The 16,606-nt window shown below is 41.2% G+C and overlaps 1 protein-coding gene across 2 annotated transcripts in view; it reads left to right on the top strand.

Annotated features, from left to right (window-relative positions):
- The window catches only part of ITGB6 (integrin subunit beta 6), a 107,682-nt gene that overhangs the window by 6,160 nt on the left and 84,916 nt on the right, over positions 1-16,606 (top strand). Inside the window, exons 1-6 of one of the 2 annotated variants that reach the window (XM_019522692.1) lie at positions 29-115; positions 4,340-4,544; positions 5,609-5,855; positions 6,414-6,579; positions 8,313-8,474; positions 9,309-9,404. In XM_019522692.1, the coding sequence (XP_019378237.1) occupies positions 5,623-5,855; positions 6,414-6,579; positions 8,313-8,474; positions 9,309-9,404 (657 nt within the window). In that variant the 5' untranslated portion in view covers positions 29-115; positions 4,340-4,544; positions 5,609-5,622. Of the gene's footprint in view, positions 1-28; positions 116-4,339; positions 4,545-5,608; positions 5,856-6,413; positions 6,580-8,312; positions 8,475-9,308; positions 9,405-16,606 lie in introns of those variants that run through there. The other variant, XM_019522693.1, reaches the window with a different exon arrangement.

Here is a 16,606-nt window from a genome sequence, read left to right as displayed (position 1 = left end):
GTTACTCTCTCTTATCTTCCTGAATTTAAATCTAGGAAGTTGTACTCTGGAGAGTGTGGTGACTTGTGAAGATTGTTTGCTTTGTGGACCCCACTTTGCTTGGTGTTCTCAAGAGGTAAAGTAAATCATCTAAAACTTTTAAAGCATTACAAGTCTAAATGTTTTCATTGGCTATGATGAATCAATTATTGACTAAATTAGGACAGACTCTGATTCTGCAAGGCACAAAGTACTTTGTACAACTTTTCTGGGAATCAAAAGTGGAATAAATCTGTAGAAAGCATAGTCTACTGTTCATTCTTAACATTTCTGTAAAAATTCCCTGGACCTAGCACCTATTTTTCAGCCTCTCAAGGAAGCTTGAGTCATCATTCTGGATGTGATTATTTTGCGATTTCCCAGTTCCTGGGGTACAGGATGGAGTTCCCAAGAAAGGGATGTTTTATGGCTAGAGCAGGAGGTTGGCAAACCAGAAAGCTGGATTTTTTTCTGGGTATTTCGCTCCAGTTTCTGAGCAAGTTACTCAGCCTACCTCAGTTGTTCGTCTGTAGCATATGAATAATAAAATCTCCCCACCATACATCATCTTTGGCTTTTGGTTTTGGCTTTTAATTGGTTAGTATTTGTGCAGCAGCTGGCTATTGTGATTACCAGCTTGATAAAAATAACTATAAGTAAATAAAAAGAGCAGTATCCAGCAAGAACATTATGCTTGTCTTTTTAAGATAAAATGTAAAGAGTTATGTGGCTCAGAACTTCTGATGTTCTGACTACTTCTTGTGGCACCTAACTTTAAAATCTGGAGGTTTTGGCTGATATAAATGTCATGTATGAGCAGAGAGGGCTTTGTGAATCCCCGTCAACTAATATTTAGCCAGTCAGCTGGTGATGGGGCCCATGAAAAGCCAGTTATAAAATTATTAACTAGCTAGGTATGTAGTGCAAAACTATTTCAAGTTACATAACTGTCTTGGACAACTGGACTGATTGTCTGGATTGATAACCCAAGGACCCAACCCTACAAGGTGGTGAGCCTCCAAATAGCCATTATTTTCAGTTGTAAATAGGGCAGTAAATACATACTAGGATTAGCTCTTACAGACATGATAAATAAATTATAAACATGGAGCACATAGATCAGACATCAGAGAAAAACCCCATAATTTATTATAGTACTTTATTATTCATGCCTCTCTAGCTAAGCCTAGCATTTAATAAAATATTAACTCTTTCCTTCAGGGGTTTTGTGGGTTAAATAAAACAAATATTGTCTAAGATAAAACTAACAGAAAATCTCTACCTGAGACCAGTGGCCCATTGAGCTAGCACAGCTAAAGCATACTAGCTGCTAGTATTTGACTCCCCAACCCAAATGACCCAATTCCCATCGGGGGTCACCTGGGGACTCAAACTCATCTCCTTCTGGCCTCTGCTAGATACCTTAACCACTTTTTAAGTGTGCTGGCAAGACTGACTTGCCCCTCTACGAAGGGTCTAACTAGGATCAAAAGGTGCTATTTCTGTTTTATAATCCATTTTTCACCACTAGCAATTTAGGAAAAGGCAAGGAAAAATCCTGCAAAAGCCAAAAACAGAGTGTTTCTTATGCTTTTTATGTGCTTATGTAATCCACAAAGCAGGATTTTCTGAATGTAAAAGTTTGTGTGCTGTTAAATCATAATTTAAATATTGTTATTGGAGTCTGCAAAAAGCACAAATGAAAAACAATTTCATTCTTGAGTTTGGAAATAAAATGTATACCCCTGTGTACTAATTGAATATTCAATGGAATTAATCATGAATTTTATATCACATGTAAGATGTGGAGCACACAAAGAATGTGCCTATTAAAAGACTGAACTTTTCAGCATCAGGATAGATTGTCAAAGGAGCTATAATAGTCTATTGGATAAATACACACATTCTAACTAGCTCTGAAATGTGTGTTTATCTGATAATGCCTGTTTTAGTTTAATTATGACAGATGATATGGTTTCTCTCCAAGTGCTTCATAATAGTAGGTGATTTTAACATAGACAGGGTTTGATCTGTCTGTCAATAAGTTTTGCCTAAGTAAAAACTCAGAATCTGACCAAACTACAAAAAGGCATTCTTCCCTTCATATGTATCCAAATCTTTCCACTGAAGTAAATGAAAGCCCTAGACACATTTATCTGTGGATGAATTTAGCATTCTATAAGAAATGAAGAGCAGTGACACCTTCCCTTTCAACTCTGACTTTCTGACATTTTATTTTTTCTTGATTTAAAATACGTGCCACAACTTTAACAGAATGTTTTTCAGTGATGACGTTCAGGGGACATTTGTGGTCTAATAGCTAAAGCCTAAATTTTTCATTGAAGCACAAGAGAAACATGTGGACCAGTCAGACTCCCTTTGGTCTTTGGCCAAACCAGTTTGGGCTAAAAGACAGAATTAGTTCTGCACCATCTACCCAGGCTCCTTATTTAGTATATAGGGAGAGTTGGGCACCTAAGACTGAGATTCACAGAAGCCAACACAATGGGTGAGAATCCCCCTGACCTAGCCAATAGGAAATGCTAAAGAGAAGATGGGAGTATAAGCCCTGCTCTTCAAATGTAGTTTGTATTCATAGTGATTAACTCTCTCTTGGAGTTAAGCATCTGATTCAGCTCAGTCCTTCTTTGCAAACATAATTTTTTTTTGAAAAGAAAAAAAAAAATAGGGGGGAAGGAAGAGATATTTAAATATTAAATACACCTTGAAACATACATGGGTCCAAAGATGGCTGACAAAGCCAATCCGGCTGCTCTTGGGGTGCAAAGTCAGTGTCTATGCTTTCTCTAGCCTTGTCAATATTGTACAAAATTCAATGGCTTCAACACAATAGATTGAGAATACCAGGTTACCCTGTAGCCCAGGGATAAAGGTATGCATTTTGAAGGCAAAAGACCTTGATTCACCCCTGCTTCAAATCAAGTATCGTAGGATTTGAATCTGTACCCACCATATCTCAGGTGAATATTCTGACCATTGGACTAGTGGTTAGGCAAGCTCTAAAAACTTTGCCTGGTCCCTCATGTGAAATCAAAGGGAGAAAAAGACTTATTTTAGAATCCCATCATTGTTTGGGCATCAGACAAACTCAATGGCATCAGGACTTGTAGGCATGGCCAGTGACAGGAATTCAGACACCGAGGGAATTGTATTAATAGAAAGCTATGGAATTTAAGAGTGCCTATACATGTGCTCCAACATGTTCTAGTTAAATTAATCAAGTCTGCTGGAGCATTCGAATTAGAATGCTCCAGCATGCCTCACTGTCACATGTATTCAGCATCCCACATTTCAAAATGGTGGCAGGGGCGCTTTAACTAAAACTCATTGAATGAGCTTTAAGTTAAAACGCCCCTGGGGCCATTTTGAAATGCAGGACACTGAATACATGTGACACTGCAGCGTTTTAATTAGAGCAGCTTTCCAAGAACCACTCTCATTAAAACCCCTCCTCCACCCCAACCCTGGAGTACATATATAGAGACCCTAAATGTTTCTAGAGTTAAGTGTTAGCTCAGGAGGAGTTTTAAAAATCTAAATTTTAGCCTATACGTGTTAAATGGTAATTAGGTGTGTAACCTTTAATCTCTGCCAAAATTTTAATGCAGAGATGATAATAACTATCTCACAGCAGTGTTGCAAAAATAATGTGTATAATGCCTTAGAAATTAGGAGTAATCTGTGGTAACAAAACACGTTAATGTTGACAAGAATTCTGCCTGAGTAGCAGCACAAGTCTGAACTTTAGGGACCTGATCTGAGACCTGTTGAAGTCAATGGAAAGTATCCAATTAATTTCTATGGGTTTTGGATCAAGTCCTAAATATGTGAAAAGACCAGTCAGAACATTCCATCAAATTCATGTAAATAGGGTATAAATTCAATAGTGATGCAAAATCCTCATGTTAAACATCAGGAATAATGCTTGATGATTTACCGTTTTAAATTATGTCCAAAATTAGTGTTGAGGGAGAAGTGTACCAGAAACAGCTATGATTCTGTATGCACTTATGTGTTACCGTTCCCCTGTTCTTTGAAGGACAAATGCTTGCTCTTTGTAAATGGTACAATGCTCATGCACCAATAATACCACTGTTCCTCCCATGATACCAAACAGATGCCACATAAAGTTTATTTTGGGGCCAAATATAAACTGCTGTTTCAACTATGCACATTTTGCCAGTTTATCCCCAAATGAAATGCTATAGTTTCCCCAGCATATGGCCAATTGTGTGTAAATTATTTTCAATTGTTCAGTAAATAAATATAGTTCTTGCATTCTTTCTGCTATTTGTTTTAGAATTATACTGACTCCTCTGGGATTGCTGGAAGGTGTGATAGTCCAGAAAATCTTCTGTCAAAAGGATGTCAGTTGAATTTCATTGAATTTCCCATTTCTAAAGTAGAAATTCATAGAAACAAGCCTCTTAGTGTAGGAATCCAGAAAAATAACTCTGACATCACACAGATTTCTCCTCAAAAGTTAACCCTTAGATTGCGACCAGGTAAGTTACTCAGTGCATATATATGACCCTTTCTTGTTGATTCTAGCTTCTGATTAGCTGCAATCAAATAAAATCTTGTAGCAGTGGGAGAATGCAACAGGTATTAATTCTTGGGTTAATCTAGAATTTGCACTATTTAAATACATCAAAAGTATTTAACAATTATGAAAGAGAAGATATTTTCTATCTCCTGGTTTTCTTTATCCTGTTAAGGTGGCAGCAATGGAATAGAAATCATCAACAGTTCCCCAGTGGAGACCTAGCAAAGCTAGTTTCTAGGTCAGCCCTTCAGCAGCCCTGATGCATACCATGTATTGAATGTGGAAATGGAAGGGGATTGGCCACACCATAGCTGGGAGTCAGTCCCAGGGTCAGGGTATTGCTGAGCAGAAAATTGGATCTCCCTGCACCTTGCTCATTGCTCCCCTAAACAGATCTCTGTTGCAGTAGAGAATCTGCCTTCTATTTATTATCTGAGAAGTTTGAAGTGTTCTAGAAAACAGTCATGTCTATGAGGGTACTGCAGATGTGCATCAAGAATCAGAATTTGTCTTTCAGAAAAAGTGATGTGGAGAGGTTTATGTAACACAGAGCACCCATCAGATATGTTAGTGGTGGAAACAGGAACAGAACCCACATGTCTCAGTCACTTGCTCAGATCACTAAACCACATGCTCTCTCCTAATGTGAAGTTCTGGCTTCAGCTTAGTAGTAATTTGATAGTTAGAAGTTCTGAAGCTGCAGTTATAGTGTGATGGTTATAATATTCTAGAGCCGGAATTCAGAGGGTCCTAAAACCTGATGTTATTCCTTTATTCAAGAGTTATACAATAAGAAACTACGCAACAAGAAGGTACATTCTTAAATCCTTTTAAATATTGTTTGGCATTTTTATTGACAGATAATTTTACACAGTGCTTTTGTTAATTTTACTGATGCCTTTCAAAAGTGAAATCATTTTCACCATGTAGAGTAGCACTAAGAATAACCAGACACCATTGGCCCATAATTTATCTGAAGTTAGACGTGTTAATTTGTTCCACATTTCCCCTTGACTTTCCTAGGACATGAAGAAACAATGCAGATCAAAGTTCGCCAAACTGAAGATTATCCAGTTGATCTCTATTACCTCATGGACCTTTCAGCTTCCATGGACGATGATTTGAACACTATAAAGGAATTAGGTTCAACCCTTTCCAAAGAAATGTCAAAACTGACAAGTAACTTCAGACTGGGCTTTGGGTCTTTTGTTGAAAAACCAGTTTCACCATTCATCAAAGCCACTACTGAAGAAATAAAAAATCCTTGCAGGTAAGCAGAAGAAGCACCTACATCCAGTGTGTTATGTATGACAGTGTAGGAACACATGTAATATGATGTTTGTGATCAAAAACCCTGCTCACTGGATTGTCTTATCAATTTGCAATTGAGCAAATAATGTAAGCAAGATTTGCACTTCAGTAGGTTTGAACTTTGGTCATTCTCCTATACACACTAAGTTGCTGGGAGAAGGGATTGTTCTTTTTCTCTTTGTTTAGATTTTCCTATTAGTCGCATGTGTTTGATGGATTAACGAATAAGTATACAAATTCAGATATACTTTCAAGCAAATTAGAGACCTATTAAAAAAAAACACAGATTATTCATGTGACAATTGCTTAGTCTGTTCCACACTCAAAATGTTCAAAATTAACAAATTCAGTATATTTATAACATTCACGTTACTTAACTCTTTCTTAACACCAATCACTATTCTCCCAAACCCAGGCTGCATTAATCGTGCCCTCATCACAGGACACAGGTGTAAAGTGGGTGTATTCTATCTCTGCATTATCCATAATATGTAGATATCTATCATATATTTTTTAGGAGTGTTCCACGTGATTGTTTACCCACCTTCGGATACAAACATGTTTTGCCATTAACAAGTAATACTCAAAGATTCAATGAAATTGTGAAAGAACAGAAAATCTCTGCTAATATAGATGCTCCAGAGGGAGGTTTTGATGCAGTTATGCAGGCAGCTGTTTGCAAGGTAATAACACCTTTAAGTGTATTATATATTATTCCATAGTTTAACATTCATTCTTATCATGGTGTTAAAAAAATGAGTGGCTTTCATTTTCTAAAATTATTTTTATGAAATTGCAGACTTCATTTCATCAAAGTCAATGGAAGGACACTCACTGATTTCAGTGAGAGACTGATTAAACTCTAAAGGCACATTCAAATTATCTTTTTTTACTGGAATACATCAGTTTATCCATACACACTGAAATATGGTGGTTTTGTATTTTCCATTGATTGAAAACATTGACCAGGTAATAACTGGGCGTGTATGAAGAAGCACTACATCACTATGTTTTCTGTGGTGTTATTCTTTAATATTATCTATTCATCCATTTCACATTTAGGCCTGTGCAAATAGAGAAGTATTCAATTTGGATTTGGATTGAGCCGATCCAGAGGACAGTGATTTGATTCGGTGATTCGAATCACTGTTCCCATTTGATTCAGCTGAATCAAAATCAGAGATTCAGCACTGATTCAGAGATTTGGATCAGCCAGGGAAAGGCAGGCACAGCCAGGCAGCTGCAGGTTCTTCCACAGTTCCTCCACCTGTGCCTGCCTCTCCCCAGGCAGGGGGAGCCATGGGAGAAGCCCCCACCACTGCCCTGCCCAGCCCCAGCTCTGCCCAGCCCCAGCCCCAGCCCCAGCCTAGTCCCAGCACTTAAAAAAAAAAAAAAGCTCTGTACTCACTGGCTGCAGCAGCAGTAATTGAGGCCTCTGGGAACTCATGGGAGAGCCCCCCCCCCATACAGCGTGGGGCAGTGGAGGACAGGTGCATGGCAGCTGTCGCATCACATGGGTGCAGTATGGCTCGGCAGGGCGCTGCACACTGTCTGGGAGCTGAGTTCACTGGGGCACTGCCAAGCCATGCTGCACCCATGCTCTGGGGCAGCTGCCATGTGAGTGCCAAGCGGGGGGGATGATCCCCACTGCCCCACACTGTGCGAAGGGACTCTGCCCTGAGCCCTCAGAGGCCCTGATCAAAACTACCAGAGCCAGTGAGTATGGGGCTCTTTTTTTTTTTTTTTTTTGTAAGTGCTGGGAGGCTGGGCCAGGCAGGGGATGCGGCTGGGCAGGGTAGCCTTGGGGGCTTCTCCTGCAGCTTCTCTGGTTGTGCCTGCCTCTTCCTTGGTGTGGGGCACCACGAGGGCTATGACCTGCAGCTGCATGCCCAGCCAGCACGGGGGGGTGAGATGCAGATGAGGCTCGCTCCAGGTGGCAGCAGGGCATAGCCCCCACTCCCAGCACAGATGTGCCAGTGTCAGTGCTGGGAGTGGGGGTTCTGCTCTGCCACCGCTTGCCAGCCAGCACAGGAAGGTTCAGGATGTGGGTTTGGCAGCACTGGGAGCAGGGCTATGCCCTGTTGCCACTTGTCCCCTTCTGCCTGGAGTGAGCCATGCCCACATCCCACCCCCCCACCACCACCTTGGCTGGGCAAGCAGCAGCAGGGCAGAGTCCCCACTCCAACTGCTGCCGCACCCACATCCCACACCCCCTCTCCCCCTCTCCGAGTAACACGGCCTTCTGCCTGCTGGGCAGCTTGTCCCAGTCCCAGCCCCAATTCTTCCCTCCCCCTTGCCCCTGCTTTTAAAAATCTCTTTGAAAGATGTGTCCCCAAGTCCTTTACCATCTTTATCCAACATCATATCTTGTCAGTATGATCAAAGCCAATACTGAATCATTGCATTGTAATTACAGGAGCAAATTGGGTGGAGGAATGACTCTCTACATCTACTAGTTTTTGTGAGTGATGCTGATTCCCATTTTGGAATGGACAGTAAACTGGCTGGAATTGTTATTCCAAATGATGGAAATTGTCACTTGGACCACAACAACGAATACTCCATGTCAACAGTTTTGGTAATTCACTCCATTTTTCGAACAATTCTCAGAGTGGAATTTTAAAGCAGAGGAGAGATGGTTTGCCACTCTAATGCCAGTGTATACTTGATCAGTGATATATATTAGGAGCCAGGAAATCCAGTCATTACAGCTTTTCATAAAATCAGAACAAAACTTAATAAGTACATTATGACAGAGAGCTGCCACAAGTGGGAACAGGATCTACAGGTATTCTTCCCTGAGGGGAAGAATAAAATATGCATTAATCACATTTTCTTAAAGGGAGGGAATTAAGGAGCATTTTAGGAATTTGTAGGAAACCACAGAGGTCAGGAAAACTTTTGAAACAAAAAATGCAGCATATAAAAATAATACTAACTATTCATTATAATTCTGTAGTAGGTTCCAGGGGCCCCAGTCAGGACCTGAAGTGCCAGGTGTTATACAAACACAAAGGTAGACACTGCTCTTGTCTCAAGATTTTAGAATCTTGGAATGTAAGAAACATATGTAGTTCAAGAGAATTCTAAAGGCTTGTATTCTAGAAGCTTTCTGACTTTAGACTGAAGGGGTTTTAAAATATCTTACAAGTGAAGTCATTCAGTTCTTTGTAAGAATGTGAGCACAAGCAGAAAGTCTCACACGTACACATTTACTGTGTTTGCATGTAGTTTATAATAACATTTGTATTACAGTGAGCACACGGTATTAATTATAGTAGAAATAATACATTGCATGTGATTTTCATTGCAGATAATATGATAGGATATTAATTTTAATCCTTGTCTCTTACCTGCTTCACCTTTTTATTCCAAAAGCCTTTATTTGACCCTCTTTGTATTTTGTTTTCAGGAGTATCCAACAATTGGACAGCTTATAGACAAGCTTGTCCAAAACAATGTCTTATTAGTTTTTGCTGTAACCAAGGACCAAGTTCCCTTATATGAGGTGAGGTACCTAAAATACTTAATTCTGAACTATTTTTCTGTAATATTCTTCCTAAGTTGATACAGTAATGCTTAAGAAGCCTAGCATTAAAGAACCTACCCTACAAGGTGCATATTTAATAAAAATAGCTAGAAAATATCAGATACCTGCTACTAGATTTAGAACCGCTAAAACTCAGTTTCTTTGAAACCATCTCAGCATGTTCTGATTTTATGATTCTTATGTCACTTTTAAATTGGGTTTTAAGCTGAATCACATTGTGAGTAACTACTTTTTAAGTCACAGTAGATAAGGGCGATTAACCCTTAAACTTGTCTAAACTGTTCAGTGTAACCATTAGCATTGGGCTTTTATCTCTTATGATGCTGGGTATGAATACTGGAACCTGCATTTACTTTTTGCAAGACAAGAACAGCCCCTGAAACCAAAAGTCTTCCTGAAATGTTTTGTTTATCTCTCAGGTAACGTGTTTTCACTTGATCTGATAGGTTTTTCACTTCATGCTCTTCAATCAGAAGTTTCTTTCCAATGAGTCAAGTGGGAAACTATCTGAAAAGATAAAAACACAAAAAACTAAACACAATGGTGGACTATTCTCTTTTCCCTCCATCCCCAAGTACAATTCCCTGTAAGGAGAGAGAAGACACTTACCATGACAATGTTTGAAGTTAAGAATGCATGTCTCTATTCAATGACTGTTTAAAAGGGTCATTGCATGAGAAATAGGAAAAAAGGAAGAGGAGCAATAACTGGACACTTTACTGGTCACTTCATTTTTTATTAATGCATTGAAAGGCTGCTCCTTGGAAATAAATTGTTTGTGTATAGTCAGCCAGACTCACTGCCACAACTGAGATGAGGTAGAAGATAAAGATGGTTTATATTATTTGCTGTTTGTTTAGGAGTTAGCCAGAGGCAGTTCCATCCAAAAAGGAACACTAGATCAGAATTCAATGATTTGAATAAGGAATTCGGTTTTTGTTTTATAATATACTAGCCAATTGCCTGTCAAGAATTATGGGGGGGGAGGAATAGGCAGGGACAGAGCCCTGTGCCCCACCCCCTGTCCGGGCCCGCTCCCCTCTTCCCTCCTGCTGCTTAGGGTCTGACTCCACTCCCACCTTCCCTGCTGCAGCAGCAGAGAGAGGGGAGGAGCAGCCAGAGCCCAATGCAGGGGGTGTGGGAGAGAACCAGGCCCAAGGGTGAGGAGAAGCTGGCTCACCACGGCAGTGTAGGGATGGGGAGCAGCAGGCCCAGGCTGACATGGTGGCGATGACAGGACGGGATCAGTGGGCTCAGGGCCAATGAGGGAGATGGGGGGTTGGGGAGGATTGGGCCCAGGCCCAAGGAAGGAGAAGGCCTGCTCCTTCCCTCCCCCTGCTGCTGCCACATCAGGCTGGGCCCACTACTCCCTCCCTCCACTGCCACAGCAGGCCAGCTCCTCCCCCTCCCCTACGTGAGGCCCAGGCCCACTCTTCCTCTCCCTCCACAACCACCACCGCCACGTCAGCCCAGCCTGCTTCTCCCCCCCCACAACCATATTGGCCCATGCTGGCCCTGCAGGCAGCAACAATGGAAGGGGGGAGGGCCACCAGTGGCCTCGCCCCCCGTGGCACCCTAACCCGGCTCCCTCTCCATGCCACCACCACCACCTCCAAGGAGCAAGGGCGGGGGTTGAGGCCAGCTCTGGTGGCCACGCTCCCCCCCTCCACTCCATTATCACTATAGGGTGCTGCTGGCCTTGTCCCCCCCTCCCCCGGATTCTGTCTGCTCCTTTGCCGCTGCCTCCAGGGAGCAAGGTGGGGGGGCAGCGAGACCAACTGTGCTGTGCCCCCCCCCACTCCGTCCCCTGTCCCCACCATCATGGCAGTGCTCCACTGTGCCCCCACCTCCTGTCCCAATGCTGTATTCACAGTCTGATTGGCTGTCTCAGTCAGCCAAACAGAGTGCAAATACAGCATTATGGACAGACAGACAGACAGACAGGAAGACAGATTAAGGCTTTTATATTATTAGATGTTTTTTCTTTAAAGTCTTAAGCATGGGAGAATTAGATGTTCACGTTTTTATTTTAAATTTGATTCACATAAATGGAGAATGTGAGACTTGAGTACAGAGTCTAACTGATTCTCTTAACATCCAACATGTTTTTGAAACACAAAAGAATTAGGCTTGAATTTTAATTTCTAAGTATTACCATACCACTACTACTGCTACTATTTTGTGTTTCCTCTGACTGTCCCATCTCACTGTGGAATAATGAGGCTGTAACCACGGAATAACAACTGTAGATACCCAGTTACATGACAAAATTCAGTACTGTAAAGATGAAAGTCTTAAGTAGAATATATTTTATTTTATTTTTCTGACAAAGTAACAAGAACAAAAATGCTAGAGGTGAATTAGCATTAACTGCATTTTTTGTTGCTTATAAATCATAGTATAGTGTTGCTAACAAACAAAGGATCCACTTGATAACTTTAATGCTACTATAATGCTGGCATGAATGTAGAAATGTAAAACCTGCATTAAGAACTGTGTTAGCCGGCTGTGAGGGCACAGATAGAGGTGACAGTTTTTGCCTGACTGGCCCCTGAAAGTAGTCTACAGCCTTGACCGAACAGAAGTGTGTGGCTGCAAAGCACTTTTAAAGGGCCTAATCCTGCAAAAAACAGAAACCTCCTTGCATGAAGACATTTCAAAACATAGCATCTTCAGTAACTTTTGTCTGCACTTCCTCCTTACCTGTCACCGTTTTCAGAATGGGAGGGGGAAAGGGAGTGGAGGGAGTTTGGTCTGGGTTTTTTTCAGCCCGCACTGGAGGGTGGGGCAGATATATTCAAAACCCCCTGAGGTGGGGGGCGGGGCTCCAATCCACCCACCCCACTCTTCGGTACTGGCTGGGGAACCCTTAGAAAAAGCTCCTTCTGCTCCTTTCCTCCCTCCCATTTGGAAAACAGCCCAGGCTGGCATGGACCTGTCAGAGACGAAGGGCCAGTGCTAGGGGAAACCAGCTGCAGGCTCACAGCCACCAGCTAAATTCCCCTCCCTCCTGCAACCAACAGTGAACTTCTGTTTGGTCCTGGGGATTGTTGCGACTCAGAACACTTCCTGCAAAGCATTCTCAGTTACAGCAGGGAGCTTCATATCTGTCTGCGTCCTGAGAGTGAGCACTGGAGCATTCCTAAGGAAAACTTCACATAGTTAGCAAGAGAAGGGTCTCTTTGGAAAAAATAATATGGTGTAAAATTAAAGAGATACTAGATATTTACCTAACTGAAGTCAAGGACCTGATTCAGCATCCATCAAAATCTGTGGCAAGATTTCATTGATCTTGGATCATTGACTGAGTCCGTACAAAAGAAGCTTGGAAACCCATTACGATTTTAATACTCACTCTATAAATGCCATAAATACTTTGCAAATATATTTAGTTAACTTCTGTGAGTTGCTTATATGTGGGAAGCTTCATTCACAATTTCCCTGTGTTACCTAACTGAAGCCCTGGGTCTATATAAAATCCTTTTATTTTAATAATTGTATCATTTGACTTTTGTATCTGAGGCTGACTCCTCAACTGCAACTGATCAGTACTCCATGCTTAATAACCCCTACCTTGCCCCTGACTGTGAGTACAACCGGAGTCCAGTTTGGTAGGCAAAAAAGTTCAGAAAAGCCTCAAGCTGCTTGCAGTAAGACCCCATCCCTTTTATCAACATGCCAGTGATTCTGGCCTGTCATTTTTAAAATGTATTTGCTAATGTAACAGCTGCTGCTGGATTTGCATTAGGGCTAAATATCCCTGCAAAGGCAGAGTGGGAAAGTTTGCAACCACAATGTTTTGCAAAGGCATATGCATGGTTTTGATTGACTCCTGAGGCAGGTGAGGGGAGGGAACTGAGCCGCAGGACACAGCCAGGTTTAGAGAAGGGAGAGGGACTGAAGGCAGGGGACCACACTGAGCCTGCTGTTGCTGTTCTGTGAATCATGAATGCCGCATGCCCCCAATGGCTGGGGGGGGCACGGCGAGCTCCCGCAAGTGGCAGCAGCACTGTAGTGGCAGCAAGCGGCGAGCTTCTGCAGGTGACCGCCTGCAGATGCCGCCAGCAGTGTTGGCAGTGAGGGAGGGTGGGAGGCAAGCGGTGACTGCCCATAGGTGCTGCCAGCAGCATTGGCAGCACTTTTTGCAGGGGGTTCACCGCCAATCTCAGGGGGTGCATGTGTACCCATGTGCACTCCCTATGCATCGCCAATGCTGTGAATACAAGCTGTGATCTGTGATGGGGAGAAGACCTTTTTAGTATTCTTTCCCCCTCTGAGGCAGAGGGACCTGTGGAGAGGAAAAGGGTTGTAAGAGAGACTTGCCTGGGAAGGCAGCATGTCAGTCTGGGAAGGCTCTGGGGAGAGTTAGCTGAGAAAACACCTGGGGGCTGTGTGCGTGATAAACCAACGGTTGTTTCAGTTATCAGCACCAGGGGCTGTGTCTGGGAATTAGAGAAAGATGCTTTTAGGGAGGGGAGACAGCATGTGTTTCTCTCACACATACAACAGACAGCTGGACCAGAGGAAAGCTTCTCTTCCCCATGCAGGCTCTAGCACAGCATTTCCCAACCAGTGTGCTGTCAGGCACGTCCAGGTGTGCTGTAGCATTCTGGACATGGAGCAGAGCGGGAGAGGAGGCATGGCATGCCCCCCCCCAGCCAGACACCAACTGGGGGGGGGTGCCACACAGCCAGTCAGATGGCATTTTGGGCCAGAGCCAAGGCCCAACCTGGCTGGAGCCATGCCACCCACCTGCTACTGCTGCACACATGCGCCACCCCTCCTGTCGGTGTCCAGCTGGCTGAGTGCCTCCCTCCCCCCTCCGCATCAGGTGTACTGCAGTGTATTGTTATTTAGATGAGTGTACCGTGGAGCAAAAAAGGTTGGGAAACACTGCTCTAGCAGAGAACACTTCACTGGAGCTACATCAGCCAATCTTACTATGTTGCTAATGTAAAGGAGATCTGATGTTTTTATTAAGCCTGTGTGCTCCTCCTGAAATTTACTTGAGTCTCAAGGTTTAAGCTGAGGAGTTATACTGAGGGTGTTTTTGATTCAGTTGGTATAAAGTGGCTTTAGTTCATTAATATCTGGCTTTGACAATTAGATTATTGATGTCTTGTTTTGCTATTAACCTCATCCATAGGTTGACTGTTTTGTAAATAATAGACTGTGTAACTAGGTAGACTGTATAATAACATGTTGCTCTTTTAACTTCAGAGATTTGGACAATATATTGTCCAAATCTATATACTATGTATACATATACTATGTATAATATAATAATATATAATAATCCATATATAATCCAATAATATATAATTGTATAATAATAATACACTCTCTCTCTCTCTTTCTTTCTCTCTCTCTATATACATAATCCAAATCCATATATAATATAATAATCCATATATAATGGAATAATATATAATAATCAATATATAATCCAAATATATATTGTCCAAATAATATATCCAATATTATATTTTAGCCTGGTTTAAGATCCTATCCAAAATTAGAGTCTGTGAGCTTTGTAGTAGAAGTGATTTGCCTTGTCTTCAGTGGAGTTATTTGTTGTATATCAGCATGAATGAAAGCAGAATTTGTGATGTGAGTAGAGAAGAACTGCTCTTACTAAATTTAGAAAATCAGTTAAATCAATGGATTTTGAATAGACCTCAAACTTTGGGAGGTTATAGTTATATTTGCCACTGACAAAATTAGAACTCTAAAAGGCTCTTAATTATTCAAAATTGATGTTCTTTGGTCAATGAAATATAAGAATTACTATAGAAGAAGAATCATCTTTGTTTGCTCAGGACAGTATTCCATTTTGGCAGCATTCCATTTCCATTATTTTCATGGGGTTTTATTTAATTTTCCTGAAAAATCAGGGATCTTATTTAGGATAAACTGTTTTGCACTGTAAGAATAAAATTTAAAAAGGCCCAAAGATTTTAAGCAATATTTATGTTGTATTGAATTCAAACACCAGAACACTGTTCTATCCTTCAAAATCATCTTTCAAAATCATACTGGCATCAGAACAAACTTGGAAAATGTTTCCCACATGCAACTAAAACAAAACATGTTTATAAATATTCCGATTAACTATTTAGCTAATGAGACACCTTTGCAATTGTTAAATATTCTAATATATGTACTTCGTACAAGCCAGGATTTTTCTCAAAATGCCATATTATAACATTTGCTAGTAGTTGTAGCAATAATACAACTATTGTATGTAGTGCATTTAACATGTATCTAATATTCTAGATCAGGGTTGTCCAACTCAATGGGGTTCAGAGAAGAGCCATGAGAATAATTAAAGTATTAGAAAATATGTCTTCTGGTAAAAAAAAAAAAAAAAAAAATTGTAGGGGCTCAATTTATTTAGCTTATTAAATAAAAGTTCAGGAGCTTGATTTATAGCCTGCAGCGACCAGGAACTTTATTATAAAGAGTTTTTCAGTCAAGCTGATGAAGTTTTAGCAAGACCCAATACGTAGAAGTTCAATTTATTGAGAGTTGAAGCTACAAAAACAAACTTTTTAATCCTTCCACAGTGCCATATTCTCCATTGCTGAGAGAAGATTTTACTGAATCTGAGTGAAGAAACAAACCATGGCTCTCTTATATGAGGCCATTTTTCTATGCAAGTTGCAAAGGGAAAAGTAAATGTTTTGTTGCTGCCTCTGGAAGGCCTAGGCATAAGGAAAAGTAACTGAAGAATGATGTGACATTATATGGAGGAAAATGGCTCATATTTTGGAAAATTATTAGAAGGCTGAAAAACATGACATGCATGGCAAGGTTGAAAGAACCAGGATGATTTAGAAAAGAGAAGGAGCGGAAGGAGTGTTTAAGTGATTAAGTGTTCAGATACAAACAAGGATTGTTATAAAGAGAATGATGATTTACTATTCTCTATGTTCACAGAAGACAGGACAAGAAATAATGTCCTTAAACTGTAGTAAGGGAAGCTTAGGCTGAGAAGTAGGAAAACTTTCTAAGCATGCAGGTAATTAAACACTAGATGAGATTACCTGGAAAAGTAGAATATCCATCACAGCCAGATGTCATTTTGAATTCAGGGTAATCTGCACCTTGGGGACTAACCAAAGTAGATGTATGTATGGGGGGGGGGGTGTGTGTGTGTG

Source organism: Gavialis gangeticus, unplaced genomic scaffold (genome assembly GCF_001723915.1).
Source record: "Gavialis gangeticus isolate Ggan-Ray unplaced genomic scaffold, GavGan_comp1, whole genome shotgun sequence".
Classification (NCBI taxonomy): Eukaryota; Metazoa; Chordata; order Crocodylia; family Gavialidae; genus Gavialis; species Gavialis gangeticus.
This window is presented reverse-complemented; position numbering and strand designations above follow the sequence as displayed.